General features: G+C 34.0%; 2 protein-coding genes across 3 annotated transcripts; one reads left to right on the top strand and one right to left on the bottom strand.

Annotated features, from left to right (window-relative positions):
* Positions 1-2,729: 2,729 nt before the first annotated feature.
* LOC108323014 (uncharacterized) lies at positions 2,730-6,853 on the bottom strand. The gene is made up of 8 exons (XM_017555342.2): positions 6,373-6,853; positions 5,316-5,528; positions 5,035-5,235; positions 4,337-4,444; positions 4,081-4,218; positions 3,715-3,966; positions 3,284-3,604; positions 2,730-3,176 (listed from the first exon to the last, which is right to left on the bottom strand). The coding sequence occupies exons 1-8, from the start codon at positions 6,799-6,801 to the stop codon at positions 3,009-3,011; spliced, it is 1,830 nt and encodes a 609-aa protein (XP_017410831.1). The 5' UTR covers positions 6,802-6,853; the 3' UTR covers positions 2,730-3,008.
* Positions 6,854-10,427: 3,574 nt separating this feature from the next.
* On the top strand, positions 10,428-18,246 carry LOC108322989 (pleiotropic drug resistance protein 1-like). 2 transcript variants are annotated; one of them, XM_017555310.2, is made up of 23 exons: positions 10,428-10,998; positions 11,173-11,293; positions 11,383-11,471; positions 11,764-11,848; positions 11,935-12,094; positions 12,182-12,258; positions 12,624-12,677; positions 12,762-12,852; positions 12,955-13,256; positions 13,370-13,651; positions 13,749-14,065; positions 14,169-14,329; positions 14,424-14,527; positions 14,616-14,772; positions 14,860-15,041; positions 15,140-15,472; positions 15,741-16,031; positions 16,116-16,199; positions 16,288-16,421; positions 16,557-16,784; positions 16,891-17,062; positions 17,172-17,426; positions 17,858-18,246. In XM_017555310.2, the coding sequence occupies exons 1-23, from the start codon at positions 10,646-10,648 to the stop codon at positions 18,122-18,124; spliced, it is 4,299 nt and encodes a 1,432-aa protein (XP_017410799.1). In that variant the 5' UTR covers positions 10,428-10,645; the 3' UTR covers positions 18,125-18,246. The 2 variants fall into 2 exon arrangements, with proteins under 2 accessions (XP_017410799.1, XP_052729929.1); XM_052873969.1 differs by having other exon boundaries at positions 17,172-17,272; positions 17,858-17,940.
* Positions 18,247-20,135: the final 1,889 nt, after the last annotated feature.

Here is a 20,135-nt window from a genome sequence, read left to right as displayed (position 1 = left end):
TCATAATAATTTCACAATAAATAATGCAACTATTCAATAATTATTTATTTATTTTTCAGAATTATTCGGTCTTAAAGATACATATCTTGTGAAAATTAATCCTATTTGATGTGATGTTTTATTTAACCTATTTATGTTAAAGTAATTATTGAGACAGACTAAGTTCAATGGAGGCTTGATAATGATAGATTCTCAAGCTCTAAGTGATGTGTGCCTAACTAAATAATTGGAGGGGACAGCATGTTATATAAATGAAGGGACAGAATCTAGGGTGAAAGAACATAACATGTTATAACAACAGGAAATATATTTGTATTGATAAATTTTCTTTTGTATTTTTTAATGAATGATGACTGAAAATTTATTTTTATTTATCTTTTTTTTCTCAAATTACCCTTTATTTATTCTTAGTTGCACGTTCTCTTTTTCTCATTCATTTTCTAAAACTGACATCTTGTAGCAAAGCAAACAAATTGTTTTCGAAAAATTGAAACAAAACCAAGTTGATTTTTTGGCACTGAATAGTGATGGTTTTGCGGGAAAGAAAAATATCTTCATTATTAATTTAAAATTAATGATCATATTATAATTATATTGTAACTTATAACGTATAAGTAACCGTAGTTCACATTAAAGTAAACATTACATCAAAGAAAGAAAAATGACATCTTCTATTATTTACTATAATTAATTTGACAAAATTTTCAATCAATATTATTAAAAATTTATGCATCACGCAGGTTCACTAACTAATAAATGTAAGTATGGTTATATAAGATTGACTCAAGCAATAATTAAGTGCGTATATAGTATTAAAGAAAAAGTAAAGTATATGTTTTCAGTTTTTTTTATCATCATATGTTTTTAGTTTATGATAAGTAAATTTGAATTTAAGCTCAATTTCCTCATATCTAAAATTTGAATTTTAAAATGATTATTAATTTCGATCTTTTCCTCCATGATTAAAATTCTAAACTAGAGTCATCTTTATATGGAAGGATTGAACACATTTGTCAGGGAATAAATAATTTCTAACACATGATGACTATTTACTAATTAGGTTAAATGCTTGCTTGGAATCACTAGTAAATTTTCTAAAATTGAGAAAAAAAAAATTTAGTCTACAAATATTGAGTAAGTGAAGAGAAAACAAAATTATACTATTCCTAATACATGGTAATTGTGAATTTAACATAAATTATTGATACAAATTATTTATCATTGGAAGTAATATAATTTGAGAGTCATTCATCACTTAGTTAAAAAATACAAGTTGTTATCAATTGTGTAAGTTTACGTATTGATGTGAGTTTTAAAATTTGTTTTAATCCTTTTTAAGATATTAAGGTAACCAATAACATTATACAAGAATTAATAACAAAAGGTTCAATTGCCTCATGATATATAAGTCAAATTTATTAATTTTTTTCTCATGCTTGATCTCCCCTTGATCCTACATAACAACAACAAAAATATATACATACAAAAAATGCAACTAATTCAGGACGAATTAAAGTTGTATACTAACATGACCTTGTTAGAAGGAAAATGAAACATGCTACGTATAATGAGTCAATGTTTCTTATGGATCTCCTGAAAATCCATCTACTTCATCTTTTTGTTGAGCAACATCCTCCTATTCAATAACATACTTATGTTGTTCTTCAGTAATAAAATGTTTCTCAATAACATCAACATCAACTTCTTAAGTTCGTCAACTGATGTCGTAGGTCTTCTTCTTGTTTCATTCTATGATGAATTATCACCACGATAGATAAATGTACATCTTAGTTTAGCAATATCTTTTAACTAAAATATATAAAATTACAAAATTAAAAACCAACAAAAATAACATTAATAGAAAAATCAACAAAATATAAAACAAGCAATTAAAAAAAAATCATACATTAAAAAAAACAAATAAAAACAATTGCAAAATTTAAAAGAACCAGCAAAATGTATAATAAAAAAACTAAAAATAAAAAATTAAAAAGAAAATATAAACATATTTTGAATGTTGATGAAGCGTTAACCAGCTTTTGAAAGTCGACGAAAATTTAATCAGCTTTCGTAAACTGATTAAGGTCGTGACAGTCTTCAAACGTCAACGAAGGTTTCAACGCAGCGTTTTCATTTTCCTTTTCACGATCAACTCCAAACATACCCTCCTACGAATTCTCTTTATGCATTATTCAATATATTTCAATCAAAAGCACAAACACATTCTCTCTATGTATTATTCAATACATTTGAAGCACAAACGAAAACAGGACAACGAGGACCTCTACATGAACGACGAAAAAGAATAGGTGCACCGAGAAAAATGAAAGATAGTACTGGACCACCAAAACAAGAGCGCAAAGAACAACCACCATTGGCATAAGGGGACAAGTGCAACGACAACATAGGGAAATCAGTGCAAGTGAGGCGTGGAAGAGAAGAGGGAGTGTGGCTGCGTGACTGCCACTAGGGTTTCGTGGGTTTAAAGAAAGAAGAGATGAGAGAAGAATCAGAATAAAAAAATTTGGTCAAAGATTCTCTTCCTGTATCAGAAAGTTAAAATTGCAATTTTTTGGTGCATAGAGAACCACTCTTCGTATACACAATACAAACCTGAAAATAAATGAATTTAGTAACACCAATCTAAACCTCCCAATTAGACATTAGAAACCACTTTCAACATTTGTGAAATTGACAAGATGGTTTCTGATAAAAAGGCAAAACTCGTTATCTGGAAGACTAGAAATATATCATAATATCTATAATTTGTAAGTGTAGCATGTTAATAGTTTGCAAAAATCAAGTTTACAAATGACTAATGTACAAACATGAAAACCCCTTTCCCCAATAAAATTACTAAAAGCATTGGAGAGCTAACTATTTCAGAAGCATCATTCCAGACGCTTTCATGAATTAGTCCGAAAAGGTAGGCTCTCCACCTCACGAACTAAATTACACTCTTCCTACCATCGTGTGTTAACCTTGTAATACACTAACTACATAACTAATCATTTATCTTCATCCTCAGAATCTGACTTGGCAAAAACTGGCTCAGGTTGGGTTTCTGCGTATGCTGGAGCAATGAATTTTGGATCCTTCGCTGCAGCATCAGCATATTTCAGGATAGCTTCCCTTGGATCTTCCTCCATCCATGTCTCCTTAATCATGCCCCCTTTCTGTAATAATTACATTAAATGTAAGTACATTCTACTTTCTCATCTAAAGCATGAAAACTCGGAAGTCAAGAAAAATTAGACAAAAGTGTTCAAAAATACAAACACACCTTTAGAAGATACTGGGTCAGTAAGCTTCCTTGACTAGTACCAACTCGTCCACCAAATCCAGGACCTGTAATTGGTAATTCAGGTTTATGGGACTTCAATGGATCCTTCAGCACTTTCTCTCGCTGTCGCTTTCGGCTTGGCTGATCTCTAAATAGTGGTAAAGCATGAGGATTGTGAATGACAGGTTTTGCCTCAAAGTCATCAATTGATTTTTTCCTTGGTGCACGTGCAACACATACAAGAGCTCCTCTCTCACTTAGGGTTGGATCATATAGTACGTGAGTCCCTCCTTGACTTTTATCACCAGTAGTTGCAAGTATCTATACAAGATATAGTTCAGATACAAGTAATAAGCACGAGAAACAGATATAGTTCAGAGAATGCAAGACGATAACAGAAAATTGTTAACACAACTGTGATATTGAGTTACCTGATTCAGTTTAGGATGCCAATAACACTGAACAACACTGCAAGTGGATGATATGCCAACTCTTGAAACAAGCTCAAGGTTTAATCTATCGAAGAAGCACAATAAACCTCCTGTCGAGCTCTCCCTTTCCACAGATGTTCCAGTCAAAAAGAGTTGCTCATCGGGACTGAAGGAAATATTTGTTTGTCCATAGTGATTTGGCAGATCCTCAAATACCTTTAATGGTTCTTTTATTTTGCGTAGATCCCAAACCTGAGACATAATTCATTGATTAATAGATAGTCAGGATCGTCAGATGTACTGCATGCCTAAAAGAAAATAGCAACAACCTTTAAGAAGATTTCAGATATGTGATCTTTTATTTACCTTCAATGAACCATCAAAACTCCTTGACAATAAGATTCTCCCATCACTAGAAAATTTCAGACCACTAATATCATCTTCATGTCCTTTTTCAATGTGTAGATCTGGCCTACTCCCCCAACCAGGCTTAATATTCCAAATCTGTTAAAATTAATGACCGTTCAGGAGAAAACTAACTGTTAACACTGTTTCCGCGTAAGCTTAAAATCAGCATCTATTGACTTTCTTGCTTGGTAACATCAGAGTAAAAAAATGATACCTGGATCGAACCATCTCCTATACCACCAGCAATGCATTTACCATCACGATCCCATGCACATGTGGTTACAGGAACTCTTCCAGGTCTTGCGAGCTTTGGTTTAATGACCTAACCATTGAATGATAACAACAAAACTTCAATAATATCAGAAAATTGTAAAAAAAAGCATAAATTTATCAAAATTTCAATAATTTTTTCCCATCTTTACCAAGAACAGAGCAGAAGAAAGGATTTTAAGACAATGCCGATGATTTCCTTATAACCACATGCAAAATAGAAGTCAATAATAGTACAAGTAACACGAGAAGCAAGTAAGAGATGCCTTCAGCAACTTTTCTGTATGAAGGCCAACGTTTTATTTCAAGAAAATCCAAGTAGCCCCCCATATATGTTTGAAAGGCTCTTTACTCCACTGGCAGAAGAAAGGATTTTAAGACAATGCCGATGATTTCCTCAAAACCACATGCAAAATAACAGTCAGTAATGGTACAAGTAATGCCAGAAGCGAGAGATGCTTTCAGCGACTTTTCTGTATGAAGGCTAAAGTTTTATTTCAAGAAAATACAAGTAGCCCCCCATATATGTTCAAAAGGCTCTTTTTCCCCTAAAGTGATTAAAAGTACAAACAAAATCACAGTGCATGAAGCTACTCCAATGAAAACATTTACAATGGAAGAAGACTGGTAAAATTCCTAAACCTGCTTCTGACTTTTGAAGTCATTAACATCCCATATGCGTAGTGAGCCATCTTCTGATGATGTTAAAATGGTCTCTTTAGTTTTTGGATGCCACTCTCCGCATGTCAATCCAGATATGTGGCCCTTGGTATTCTTTAAATCACGAATATACATGTCTCCCTTCACAAACTCTCCCAAAGTAAGCCCATCTCGGTCATAAATCTGTGGTAGGACAAAAGGCAGAATTAATGCAGGATCACAGACAAACACAAAAAATTAGCAGAAAGTGATGCCATCCCTACCTTTGCTTGAGCTGATCCAGTGACGCACAAAAAGCGATCAGCAGTCGGACTCCAGCTTAAATTGCGAACTTGATGACCTTCAAATGGCTCCAGCTGACGAAAAGATTCCAATCGAGCATTCATTCCTTGAAAGTCATACATTCGTACTGTATAGTCATAGCTTCCAGAAAGCACTCTTGATCCCGTATGATCCACAGCAAGAGCTGACACAACCTGTTAATATTTCCCAGGAATTATCATTAACAAATTACTCTCATATACAACTGGTTTCCTTTCCTATCACTTTCAGATTTGGAGAACCTGCAGCAGGTGCTCATTTAGGTAGCCGAGGCCTGTCTTCTAGGGTTCTAGTCAAATTGTTAAAAATGATACACGACTACAATTTCAGTTGCATAATCAAGGTTAAAGGTTTTTCAAGTCTCCATGACTGCAATTTAGGCCACTTTGGTCACATACGTCAGACACAGCTGCAAAACGTCATTTAAAACCTTAGTTCGAATTCAGTACATAGTTGTTGTGTCCTGAAACGATTGGCCTAGGAAGGGGAAAACCTGCCTATAAACCTAAATGGTGAAAAAATCAAATTGGATGGGCCTAGCATATTATGTATTTCAATTTTAATTTTAATTATAAATCCCTAAAGAAGTTGATGACATTGACAGGGTTGTTATCCAATACCTAGCTATTTAATTTAGGGTTCTAGTAAGGAGTCAATGAAAAAATATGAATTATTTCTAGTAGCAATCTGACCTTCTTCATAGTCTCTTTATAGTTTACAGTAGCTGCAGCGCTGATACTTTCCAGCATGCCCCACTCGTTAAAAAAAGAACAATTAATTGCAGCCAAACCACGACTTATAGCTAAGCTAAAAGCTAAAGTAATTCACGATATTCGCGAACCCTTGGGGTTTCAATGGATTATCGTAAGACTTAAAATAAAGGTAAGCGCCCAAGAATTGAAATTCTAGAGACTAACAAAGCTAGCATTCAAAAACCTAGAGTTTGGGAATCAGAAATAAAAATATATATCGTTTTTCATTGATTTCAGGAAGCAATACCTTGGTATGGCCCTTGAGAACAATTTCGTTACTAAGGGGAATCCGGAAGCGGGTCCCTACTTCGTCTTCATCCGAATCATCTTCGGACTCCGACGCGTTAGGTGGCGGCGGGGGCGGGCCAATCATGTCGCCGTCCCCGTCGTCGTCGTGGGAAGCTGAGGGCGGAGGCGGAGGAGGTCCCACGAGAGGGGCATCGTCGTGATCGGTAGGCGGCAGTGGGATAGGGGTTTTGGAAGGACGGAGGGAATTGAGCCATTCCCTGGAAGAGGAGGACAGAGAGGGAAGCTGGTTGGTGGTTTTGGAAGTGGAAGTTGAACGACGTGTCGCATTGTGGATGGATTCCAGAGGCGTTTGAGGCTTCGATTGCTTCCCGAACGACAGAGGAAACTGAGCTCTAGCACCATCGTATATGTCACCCTCCTCCTCCATTCTCCCCACACTACAAAAACCAACACAAAATTCTACTACTGCTACGTTTCATTCTCTATTTTTTTCATATACTTTATTATTGGTCCTTCTATTTTTCTACAACGCATCATTACTAATCGCACCCCTATTGTAACAACTTGATTTGAAAAGTATTATATTTCACGTGTTATAGAAAGGAAATTTTGTTCTAAATTTTTTTATTAAATGGGTCTCATATGTTATGAAAATCTCGTTCAGAAAATCTTATTCTAAAAACTTCATTATAGAAATTTCATTTTAATCATATTCTGAAAATTTCAAAATGTTTATAGCAGACAATTTCCAAAACAGATAATCTAAAAGTCACTCTTGTAAAAGGTATAAGGGTTATTTTGAAAATTAGGACGTGCATCAAGAATTTGTAGGGGTATAGGAAGTAAAACGTCCCATTTTGTTTTCTTCGACATATAGGATATTTTATAATATAAAAGATAGTTTTAAAATTTTAAAAAAATATGGTGGTGTAGAAAGTAATGTAGGTGGTGTAGGGAGTAACCCTCCAATTTTTATTACACAATCAAGCCTTTATCCAATCTACAACATTTTGTATAAGAAAAAAAAAAGTTTAATTTTAATGAATTGTTAGCCATCTTATACGGACAAGAAATTTAAAATTATATATTTATTTTAGATTAATTATTATAAGCAATTCAAATAATTTTACCTTATTTTAGATACCCTTCATTTAATTGATTTTTTATTTTGAAAAATTCTCTTGTACTCTTGACATTTAGACATATTTTTTTAAAATAATTATTATACATAAATAGTATTTAACTTCTTTATTTAGTTTAAATTATTATTTTCTATTTTCAAGAAACAAGATAATAGATTTCATTTTGATTAATTAAATCTAATAACACTCATATGAAGTCACTCTCCTTAAATTATATCTAAACACAATTATAAATAATTAATAAATTTGATCTATAACTTCATCCTTACATCATCATTATTATTATAAGTATGATTTAATAAAGCTAAAATACTAGTGTAATACTAGTGTATTGTATATGTTTCAGTTACCATTAATGGACTACTTTGAGTTCGATTATTTTGTTTGATCTATTTAGACTAATAAATTTTGGTTGATTTATCTAGGTTAATCATCCTTGGTCAACCATTTTGGATTTATTACTTTTGACCGACCATCCTTTGAGCGATTATTTTTTGTCAATCATCATTTGAGAGATCACCTTGGTCGAATGACATGGTCGACAAGATTACAAATGAAAGTCAAATTAACACGAAGGTTAATGATGAATCAACCTACTATTGCTGATTAAAATATAATTGGTTGTGGTTAAGTAAAAAAAAGGTAAAAGCGCATGACAAGTACTATAAATAAAAGTTTAAGGTACAACTTTCAAATACAACACAACATATACATCATTGTAGCTAATGTTTTTCGCTTAGTCACCTATTGCTTTAGCATGGAGTACCTTTTATAGTACCATCCAAGCAATTTAGACACACAAAAGGCTCCTCAAGTCGAACAACACTTTAATTTGTAAGTGACCAGTTGGAAACTAGCTAGTTGACGTGAAGATCACTTGGAGTTCAGCCATCTGACAAAGACTTGCTCGACCCATCCTGAAACATTTTGGCGCCTATAGTGGATTCGAGCAAGTGTCTCTCTGATTCCCATTATAACCATAAGAAACCATATGAGCAGTATAATGGAAGAAGTCAGTTGGCCAATCATTCGACCTTTGCCTCTTAACTTTGTTCAACTTCAATCGCATGGCCTCCTTCGACCTCAATCTCTTGACTTTGTTCAACCTCAACCACACAACCTTTTTCGCTCTTAACCTATTTTCTTTGTTTGGCCTCAGTCGTTTTGTCTTGACCATGCGATCTCAATAGTTGCTTCAATGTTTCGGCCGTGTGGCTTGATTGTGCGGTCTCAACATTTCAAACTTTAGGCTTCAACGTTCCGCCTGCTCAATCTCGACCATGCAATCTTAATGACCTTTTTTAGGCTTCAATGTCTCCCTGTCCTGCTTCAGTCGTTCAATCTAGACCGTACAGTCACAACAATCTCTTTTGGCTTTCAGGTTCTATCCATCTGGCCTCGATTATGCGACCTGAAAATCTCAACCTCCTTAGGCTTCCGGATACATGAACAACACATGCATCATCGCAGCTAATGCTTTTTCGCTTGTTCACCTACTAACTTTAGCATCAAAGTATCTTCCGCAAATATCATACAAGTAGTTTGAATGTATGGGAGACTCCTTATACCGATAATAATAACAAAGCTATTAAACCAACCCATAAAACACCAAAGCTAAGCATGTAAGGATTATTGTTATTAACTTAATTTATATCAAAACTAGTAAAGGAAGAGAAATCAAAGAAAGTGATTTTTTCACATATTATAATTATATTGAAAAAAAAACATTTTTTTAGTTGGATAGTATCATGGTATGTTTTCATTAAAAAATTAAATTTTTAATTAAATTTGAAATGTCTCATAAAGTTGATAATTTTCGATTAAGTTTTTATCGAAATAATTTGTCCCATTAAAATCCAAAAATTTAACATACTATATATGGACCCAAATTAGATATTAGATATAATAACGTCACCCTCTTTTTTTGTCTTTTGCCCCTTCTTGTTCACAAAATGGGAAAATGCAGTAGCAAAGCAAAGGTCCACAACACCAACAAGAAAGTTAAATATATTTTTCTTCGAATTTCAATCAAGTAACAAACAAAAAAAAAAATAGTAATAGTAATTTAGTGGCTGCGTATCTGTTTTAGTTTTTTTTTTTTTTTTGTGGGAGGGTAAGCAATGAAGTCACCATGCTTATTTGTTTATGGAGAATCGATGGAGTGTAGTGACTGAGGTTGTAAGTAGGGGAGTAATACCTTAAAAGGTGATGCTTGCTTATTGGATGTATATGGAAGAAGCTAGACAATATTACAATCTTAAAATTTGGAAAGATAAATCATTATTTTATATGGTGACATTAAATTTGCTGTTGGTATCGTGTAACGAAGGAAAAAGGAACAAGAATTTTGAAAGAAAACAAACTAAGTCTTGTGAGAGGAGTAAGAATAATAGCAATAATGATGTGATTGTAAATAGAATGGGAAGAAAACCTATTCAGATTTGAGGAAAGAAAAATGAGTTTGATAGAGCAATTATTGCTGATGTAGACTAGCTCAAACAAATTCATTGAAGATCGTCTATCACATAAACGATAAATTGATAATAGAGAAATCTTCAAAAGAACCGGTTAGAAGTTAAATAAAGGAAAGAACAAGAAAAAAAATATTAACATGGTTTAATTGAAGTGTTAACATGGTTTATATGTTCCTTAAATTTTTCATTTTTACTAAATGTGTCAACCAAATCCAAAGTCTTACTTGGATTCATTCTGATTTTCTTTCCATGTTTTAGTTATATAAGATAGTGTAAGAAAATATTTACTTAAAATATTGCAAAAAGACTCGTAATTGATGATATCACCCGTAATCTTTTGTTTAATCCAATGAAGTAGTAAAGCTGAATTACAGGAAGCAGATGATATAGTGGCGAACTTGAAATTCCTCTGTGCCCGTCATCAGTGACAACGTTGCTCCTAAGCCGCCCATGTGGTTGTCACTATCCTTCATATACATGTTTAAATATCACATCATCATCATCATCAACATCATCATCTCGTCTTACATTAAACTAAACACAGAGTAAGAACCTTGTCCAGTTACCATGAGTTAAACATTGAGAGAAATCTGCATTGGCTTTTTTCTGTGCTCTTTGATTCTTGAAGGCTGGAACTTTGGATTGTTTTTTGAAAATGGAGGAAGAGGGTAGTGTGAAAGCAGGAAGTAGTCTCCGAGCAGGCAGTACTAGGAGTAGTTTGAGGATTGGGAGTGTATCAGTTTGGAGGAACAGTGGTGTGGAAATGTTTGGCACCTCTTTCCACCAGGAAGATGATGAAGAGGCTCTTAAATGGGCTGCCATTCAGAAACTTCCTACCATGGCACGTTTGAGGACAGGCTTTCTGACTTCACCTCAAGGGGTTGCCAATGAGATTGATGTTCATCAACTGGGCTTGCAAGAAAGGAGAGGTTTGCTTGAAAGACTTGTCAGAGTTGCTGAAGAGGACAATGAGAAGTTCATGCTCAAGCTCAGGGAACGCATTGATAGGTAAGTGCAACACACTAGAGTCTGTGTAATAATGGGGTTTGGATTGTTTGCATCAGGTCTTATTGTCATCAGATTAAAATCTCATTGTCATCATTACACAATATAAAACACGTTTAACTGAATGCTTTTAGAATGCACTATTGATGACTTCATTTTTGGAATGGATGGTGTCAGAGTTGGAATTGCCATTCCTACAATAGAGGTCCGATTTGAGGGCATGAACGTTGGAGCAGAAGTTCATGTTGGTAGTAGAGCTGTGCCAACTCTCACTAACTACATGGTTAACAAAGTGGAGGTAAGTGTAGCAATACCGATCTTAATTAACAGTATTAACCTCTTTCAAGTAGATTTTCATATGCAGTTTACTTCTGTTGGCTTTTAAAGGGGCTATTGAACTTCCTACATCTGCTCCCAAGTAGAAAACAGCATATAAACATTATCCAGGATGTTAGTGGAATAATAAGGCCTGCCAGGTAATTAACAACTAACCTTGAAAATACTTGTATTATGTTACATTTCATTTGTGTTGAAACGATTACAGACAGAAACAGGTCACAAGGGATAGTACACACAAATATTCCTATTTATAATGAAGAAGTACTATAATAAGAAACAAAACTTGATATCTAATGATGAAAACATTTTGTATCAAATCATATCATGTCTTTCTATCCAATGTATCGAATCATATTTATAAATCTCTCTAACTATTTGGAAGACAACACAACAATCTTAAACAACATGTCACTGTTTTCTTTTCTCCAGAATGACATTGCTGTTGGGCCCTCCAAGTTCTGGGAAGACCACTCTCCTGTTGGCCTTGGCTGGAAGACTTGATTCAAAACTTAAGGTTGAGGGTATATTTTGATGGCGTCATGCGTGTGCTCGTATTTTCCATTTGTTTTTTTGGCTAACAAGTTATAACTTCTTGATCAGTTCAATGGAAAGGTGACTTATAATGGCCATGGGATAAATGAGTTTGTACCCCAACGAACTGCTGCTTATGTCAGTCAAAATGATCTTCATACTGGAGAAATGACAGTCCGAGAAACCATGGCCTTTTCAGCACGAGTCCAAGGAGTTGGACCTCGTTATGGTTAGCCCACACTACAATTTCGAAATCATATGCAAAAATTTCATAAGAAAATCAAGTTTTAACCAAAATTATTTCCCATCTATGCAGATTTGCTAACAGAGGTGTCCAGAAGAGAAAAAGAAGCAAATATTACACCTGATCATGATATAGATGTCTATATGAAGGTAACACTAACACAGAGATAATTTTCTATCAAAGATATGTTTTACCCATTTGGCTTGATTCCCTTGAACTTCCTTTCATACTGTTTTAACAGACGGAATGACAAGCTTTCAAACCAATGGAAGAGAAATGTGTGCTTTTTAATAGTAATAACATATGTACTAAAATTTTGGAATTCTATTTCTGCTCATTAAGCAATGGATTTTCCTTTTGGGGATACAGATACTATGAACAAATCTGTTACACACCAGCTTTTCTTTTTTATTTGTGTTGAACTTGAGTGAACCATCTATTTATGTCTATTTCTTAAAACTAAATGGAATGATTGATAATTTAGTGGTTGAACTTTTGACTTTGTAATGCTCAGGCTGTAGCAACCGAAGGTCAGAAAGCAAATTTTATTACAGATTATATTCTAAGGGTAAAATTTCTGTACTCAAGCGTTCTCTTATAACTCTAAAGCCATTTTGAGTTAAATCCCAGTTTGATTTGCTTTATATTTCAGATTCTTGGACTGGAGGTCTGTGCTGATACTGTTGTGGGAAATGAAATGTTAAGAGGTATATCTGGAGGACAAAGAAAACGTGTTACAACAGGTAAAACTATTTTGGCTTCATATTTTGAAGTTTATCATATCTAATTAACTCAAGCAATCTGTGGTGCAAATATCTTCACGAAATATATATCTGTAAATACAGGGGAGATTCTGGTTGGACCAGCAAAGGCTCTATTCATGGATGAAATATCTACTGGTTTGGATAGTTCAACAACTTTTCAAGTTGTGAATTCACTCAAGCACTATATCCATTCTCTCAAAGGCACTGCTGTTGTTTCACTCTTACAACCAGCACCAGAGACTTACAATCTTTTTGATGACATTATTCTACTCTCTGATGGGCAAATTGTGTATCAGGGTCCCCGTGAACATGTTCTTGAATTTTTCGCTTCTGTGGGTTTCAAATGTCCTGAGAGGAAAGGTGTTGCAGACTTTTTGCAAGAAGTAAGTGTGGTTTAACTTCTTTCTACGCGGTAAAAAGTATAAGTACATGTTCAACGTCATAGACTAATAGCAATTTTATTTGATTCTCACATGTACAAATTTATTACTTTAAGGTAACATCAAGGAAAGATCAGGAGCAATATTGGGTACAAAGAGACGAGCCTTACAGATTCGTCACAACCAAAGAGTTTGTAGAGGCATTTCAATCATTTCATGTTGCGAGAAGCCTGGCTAATGAACTTGATACTCAATTTGACAAGTCGAAAAGCCACCCTGCAGCTTTGGCAACCGAAAATTATGGGTTAGGAAAGTGGGAACTGTTTAAAGCTTGCTTGTCAAGAGAATATTTACTCATGAAGCGTAATTCATTTCTTCACATCTTCGAACTTTGCCGTGTAGGTTTGATCTTTGCAACTTTTCATGTCAATGTTTCGTGTCCAAGGACATTATGTGATAATTTCCATTACTAATACCTTTTACTACATCTTTTAGACTGCTACAGTGGCCTTTATTGCAATGACTGTTCTTTTTCGGACTGAGATTCACCATGATTCAGTGACTGATGGTGGTATATATGTGGGTGCATTGTTCTATGTCCTTCTCATAACTTTGATAGATGGGTTTACTGATCTTACCGTGACAATTTCTAAGCTTCCGGTTTTTTACAAGCAAAGGGACCTTCTCTTCTTCCCTTCATGGATATATGTTCTTCCTGGATGGATCCTGAAAATCCCCGTGACTATTGCGCAAGTGGGAATCTGGGTGTTCCTCACCTACTATGTTATTGGTTTTGATCCATATGTTGGAAGGTAAAAGAACCGTGTTTTTGTACTATTTCCCTCTCCCCCCTTCTCTCATGTTAAAATACTATTCAGTGAGAAATGACATGTATATATATCTCTACTTAAGCAGACTCTTCAGGCAGTTCCTTCTTCTGTTAGTTGTTAGCCAGATGGCTTCATCCTTATTCCGGTTTATAGGAGCAGTTGGTAGGGAACTGACAGTAGGTTTCACCATTGGGTCATATCTATTGTCCATTCTCATTGCTATGAGTGGCTTCGTCTTGTCAAAAGGTACCATAACATTAATACAAAAAGAAGTCTTTCTTCTTCTTTTTTTCATTACAATAACACTATTACTTTTGTTGTCTTTGTTTGCATTCTATAGACAATGTGAAAAAATGGTGGCTATGGGGCTTTTGGTCGTCACCTATGATGTATGGACAAAATGCCCTAGTAAATAATGAGTTCCTTGGTAAGAGGTGGAGACATGTAAGCTTTTCTCTGAATTAGTCTTTGTATACATTTTGTGCTTGCCTTGTTTAGATAATCTAATGTATGGACATATTTCATATGAAAGGTTCTACCGAACTCAACTACACCATTAGGAGTTGAAGTTCTGAAATCTCGCGGGTTCTTCACTGAGCCGAAGTGGTATTGGATTGGTGTTGGGGCACTGTTTGGATATGCCGTAGTGTTCAATATCGCTTACATCCTCGCTCTCACTTACTTGAACCGTGAGCTTCTTCACCTTCGAAATGTTTTGTAACCCAGAAAGAAAGCTTAATTTTCGTGTACTAATACTGTCACAAATTGGTTATCAGCAATAGAGCAGCATCAAGCTGTTAAATCAGAGGAATCTCAAAGCAATCCACGGGATGGTGGAAGCATTTCTACTAGTTCTTCGTCCAGAAGAAAAGAAGCTGAGAGAAGAGGAATGGTTCTTCCGTTTGAATCATATTCCATCACCTTTGATGATGTAACATATTCTGTTGACATGCCACAGGTAATGTAGATAAATGAGTAAAGGAAAAAAAAAAAAAACTTGTTTTAAGCTTTCTGAGCATTATTAAGATTTCTGAGAATTATTAACTAAATTTGCAGGAAATGAAGAATCAGGGTGTTCTTGAGGATAGGCTGGAGCTTTTGAAGGGTGTCAGTGGCGCTTTCCGACCAGGAGTTCTCACAGCATTAATGGGTTCCACTGGTGCTGGCAAAACAACTCTGATGGATGTACTAGCTGGAAGAAAGACCGGGGGTTATATTGGTGGGAACATCACAATTTCTGGCTATCCAAAGAAGCAAGAAACCTTTGCAAGAATTTCTGGATACTGTGAACAAAATGATATCCACTCTCCCCATGTCACAGTATATGAATCTTTGCTCTATTCAGCATGGCTTCGATTATCAGCAGAAACCAATTCAGAAACCAGGAAGGTTAGTACCTTAATCCCAGTTTAGTAGTTCATCTAACGAGGACAAGTAATTTATTATCACAACATGAACATTTGCTTTACCAATTAATAGTCATAACTTTCGGTGTGAGGTTATCCTGTACAAGTTACCTGATTCCATGCAAGGTCTCCCTCTCAGCTATTTCTTGCACATTTCACATATACTACTGTGTCACTTGCAGTGTTACAAAAACATCATTTAAATGTCTTATAAGTTACTAAGTTTTGAAATGACCAATGGTTGGTGGCAGATGTTCATTGAGGAAGTCATTGGACTTGTGGAGCTGAACTCTCTAAAGCATGCAATTGTTGGATTGCCAGGTGTTAACGGTCTATCAACCGAGCAACGCAAAAGATTGACTATTGCTGTTGAGCTAGTGGCTAATCCTTCTATCATATTCATGGATGAGCCAACTTCTGGGCTAGATGCAAGAGCTGCTGCTATTGTCATAAGAGCAGTTAGAAACATAGTGGACACTGGAAGAACCGTTGTCTGCACAATCCATCAGCCTAGCATTGATATATTTGAATCTTTTGATGAGGTAAAATAAGCAGAGTAAAAAACTGTGACTGGCATCGTTATTCTATTAAGAAGTTTCTAACTTGTTTGTGTCAACTACATGCAGCTTTTTCTTATGAAGCGAGGAGGGCAAGAAATATATGTGGGGCCACTTGGACATCATTCTTCTAATTTAATCAGTTACTTTGAGGTAAAACGTTAAGAAAACTAAACTGCATGTTTTGCTTCAGACCTGTCTTAGTAAAAATTTCACTGTTGTGAACAAATTTCTCATGAAGGAAATTAAAGGGGTCACTAGGATTGAGGATGGCTACAATCCAGCAACGTGGATGTTGGAAGTCACAACTTCAGCAACAGAAATGGAAATGGGGATTGATTTTGCTGAAGTGTATAAAAATTCAGAGTTATACAGGTATATTGAATTCGTTGAAGTCTAATCAAACTCTAGAAAATGAAAATAATATGCTACTAGAGCTATAATATTATTGTAAGTTGTTCAAAGTACAGAGAGGTTAATGAGGTAAACTGTCATGTGGCATATTTTCAGGAAAAACAAGGAAATGATCAAAGAATTGAGTACTCCAGTCACTGGTTCAAAGGACCTTCATTTTCCTAGAAAGTACTCAAGGTCCATCATTACTCAATGCATGGCTTGCTTATGGAAACAACATTTGTCTTACTGGCGCAATAATCAATACACTGCCCAAAGAATTCTCTACACAATCGCTTTGGCCTTGTTGTTTGGGAGCATTTATTGGGACCTTGGCTCCAAAATGTGAGATGAAGTCATCAAACGGAAAAATAGGAAATTTTGTTGCCTCAAACTCATGTTAGATATTTCTGTAGCTCTTTCTAAAGGTGTATTTCCATGTCTGTTGCAGCAAAAAGCAACAAGATCTTTTCAATGCCATGGGATCCATGTATTCTGCTGTCCTCCTTCTTGGTGTTAAGAATGCTTTTTCATCACAACCGTTGGTGGCTGTTGAAAGAACTGTTTTTTATAGGGAAAAAGCTGCTGGAATGTATTCAGCTTTGGCATATGCTTTTGCTCAGGCAAACACTTGCTGTTTATTAGAGATTTGACCTTTTAACTTCCTTGCATGTAATGATGTAAAAATTTATTTCAGGGTCTAACTTTTCTGATCATAATATTTTCTTGCAGGTTGTAATCGAACTGCCTCATGTTCTTGTACAAAGTGTGGTTTATAGCCTTATAGTGTACGCAATGATCGGTTTTGAGTGGACTGTAGCTAAATTTTTCTGGTACCTTTTCTTCATGTACCTCACCTTCCTCTACTTTACCTATTATGGCATGATGTCTGCTGCATTGACCCCAAACCCCATCATTGCGATTATATTTTCTACTGGAATCTATGAAGTGTGGAATCTCTTCGCAGGATTCATAATCCCACGGCCAGTAAGCTTTAACTTCCTTTGATGTTTGATGCAGTTTCTTACATTTGCTTTACAACCTTGAGACATGAAGAGTGCTATTAAACACTCTCTAATACACTCTATATACACTGATTGAAATCACAAAATCACGAGTATGTGAATTAAATAATGTCAGACTCACCTAATACAAATTTCAACTAAAGATAGAACGTGTTCTTTGATATATCACTCTGATATTTCTCATTGTGTGATGTATCAGATATGTTTTCATGTCAGGACATTGCATAACACTTCAATTACTTCTGGATGAACTGTCTCTAGTGATTTATCATGTCCCGTGATTTAAAAAAACATGTTATGCTTATTTGTCTGTCTTACTACTCTTGAGTTGTTACTAAGTTTCCTAAGCAAGATTAACTTTATGTTTGTTGTTTTGGGGGCATGGATGAACAGAGGATTCCTGTGTGGTGGAGATGGTACTATTGGGGAAATCCAGTAGCTTGGACTTTGTATGGGTTGGTGGCATCACAGTATGGAGATATTCAAGGAACTATTGATTTTAGTGGTAAAAGTACAACAGTGGAAGACTTTTTGAGAAAGTACTTTGGTTTTAGGCATGAGTTTTTGGGAGTGGTTTCAGCTGTACTAATAGTATTTGCAGTAACTTTTGCATGCATCTTTGCCATTGCAATTAAGTTGCTTAATTTCCAAAGACGTTAATTAAGAATGAGGCCTTCATCTTTTGGTTACAATGATAGTGATTTGTGCAGGAAATAAACATGGCTTTCTGTATTATCTTGTCTTGGAATTAAAATTGTATCAATTAAGTTATTTAAATATTATTATCAATTAGTCTAAACAGATTAATTATTTTAATATTATTATCAGTTAAGTTATTAAGTAGTTACTATTAAACTGCATGAACCTCTGTAAATTAAAATATCAATAAAAAGTTTCGAGTTATTTCTTGAAAAATAACTTGTCAATCATGTTATTTCAGGAAAAAAAATGAGCTAAAATGGTAATATTAATATATATTTAAAGACATAAATGATTTTACACTTTCAGTCTAATATCATGTGTAATAAATTTATCAAATTTTATTTTAACTATTCTAAAACGTCATTAGATGGTTATTGTTGTCGATATACAAATTTAAATTTGACATTTCCAACCACCTTATGTAAGTTATGATGATAAAGTTTGACGTTTTAAACAAATAAAAGGAGAAAATTAATGACAAAAGGACACTAGAAACAATCCTAGACTTCAAGAAATTCCAATTTGTCTTATTATGAGTTTGGAGGAGGAATATCACCCATGAAATTGAAATATAATATTTGAATAACTTATAATTGATTTTTTTTTCTCATTTTTTAAATAATTATATATATATATATATGAAGTAATTAAAATATTTTATATTTCAATTTTCCTTATAAAAGAATTTAATTCTTATTTTAAAGCAAACTTAACTTTATTTTTGAACTCAAATTAAATTAATTTGAATTATGATCTAAAACCACACAAGTGTAAGTTTAAATTTATTTTAGAAAATTCGATCTATGTTTGACCTTTAGTCTAAATTAATTTATTTTGATCTTTAACTATGGTTAATTGTTTTTAATCTTCAGTTTAGACCAAATCGACTCAATTCAACTTTCGACCTGGATTATTTCAACTTGACTTTCAACGCAAGTCATTTCGGCTCGACCTTCTATTTTTATTGACTAAGCTCAATTTTCGACTCGACATTTAGTCAAGATCGATCGACACAACTTAACTTTCGACTTGAGTCAATTCATCTTAAACTTAGTCTGAACCAAATTAATTCAACTTTCGTTCGAGGTCAACTCTATTAACTCTTTGGTCCAAACCAACTCAATTGAACCTTCAATTCGACTTAACTCGACTAAGCTTTCAACCTAAAAAAGAGAGAAAATGAGTAGAATTTTAAATTTCTTATACTTTTGAAAGTATTTGAAATTCTTCTATTTTATTTATTTGAAATACCTTCTAAAATTTATTAAATTTAAATTTATTTTTAATTAATTTATCCAAATAAATCATTTTAGTGTGAAAAAAATTTAAATTCTTCAAATAAACAAATTATCTTTCTAAATTATTTCATCAAACACTTAATGTATTGCACGACTATTTATGTATTAATTCATTTATTTTAATTTATATAACTTCATGATAAACTAAGAAAGTTCAAAATACAAATTTCCATCTATAATAAAATTTGTATTCTACACATTTGATCCATATCAACATTGTCATTGGTTTTGATCCATATCTTCTTGAAAGGTAGAAGAACTTAGTTTCTACACATCCCAAACAAACATATGTTAGGTTCAACTTTCCTTCCCTTCTCTCAGAATCTTACTCTTCGGTTTATCTTTATTTTTTATTTTTAATAATATTTTCATATGTTGACAAATAATAAATATGTTTAAAAAACTGAAGTCTTATTAAATATAATGTTCCGGTATCAAATATTGTTGACCGAAATTTAAGAAAATAGCTTGTACGAATTACATTAAATAAATCAAATAAGGGGATAAAAAACATTTTTCTTTTATTTATCAACAACCCATATACAAATGCATATTTACATTGTAAACCCCATTGGACTTTAATATAAAATAGGGTATTTTAATAACTAAGCAAGGGTTAGTTAGAAGAAGTAATCATGTGCACAGGTCATAACTCGTAATGTATGCTTTGT

This window comes from Vigna angularis, chromosome 2 (assembly GCF_016808095.1).
Source record: "Vigna angularis cultivar LongXiaoDou No.4 chromosome 2, ASM1680809v1, whole genome shotgun sequence".
NCBI classification, from domain to species: domain Eukaryota; kingdom Viridiplantae; phylum Streptophyta; class Magnoliopsida; order Fabales; family Fabaceae; genus Vigna; species Vigna angularis.
The sequence above is the reverse complement of the archived record's forward strand: the minus strand, read 5'-3'. Positions and strand labels throughout refer to the sequence as shown.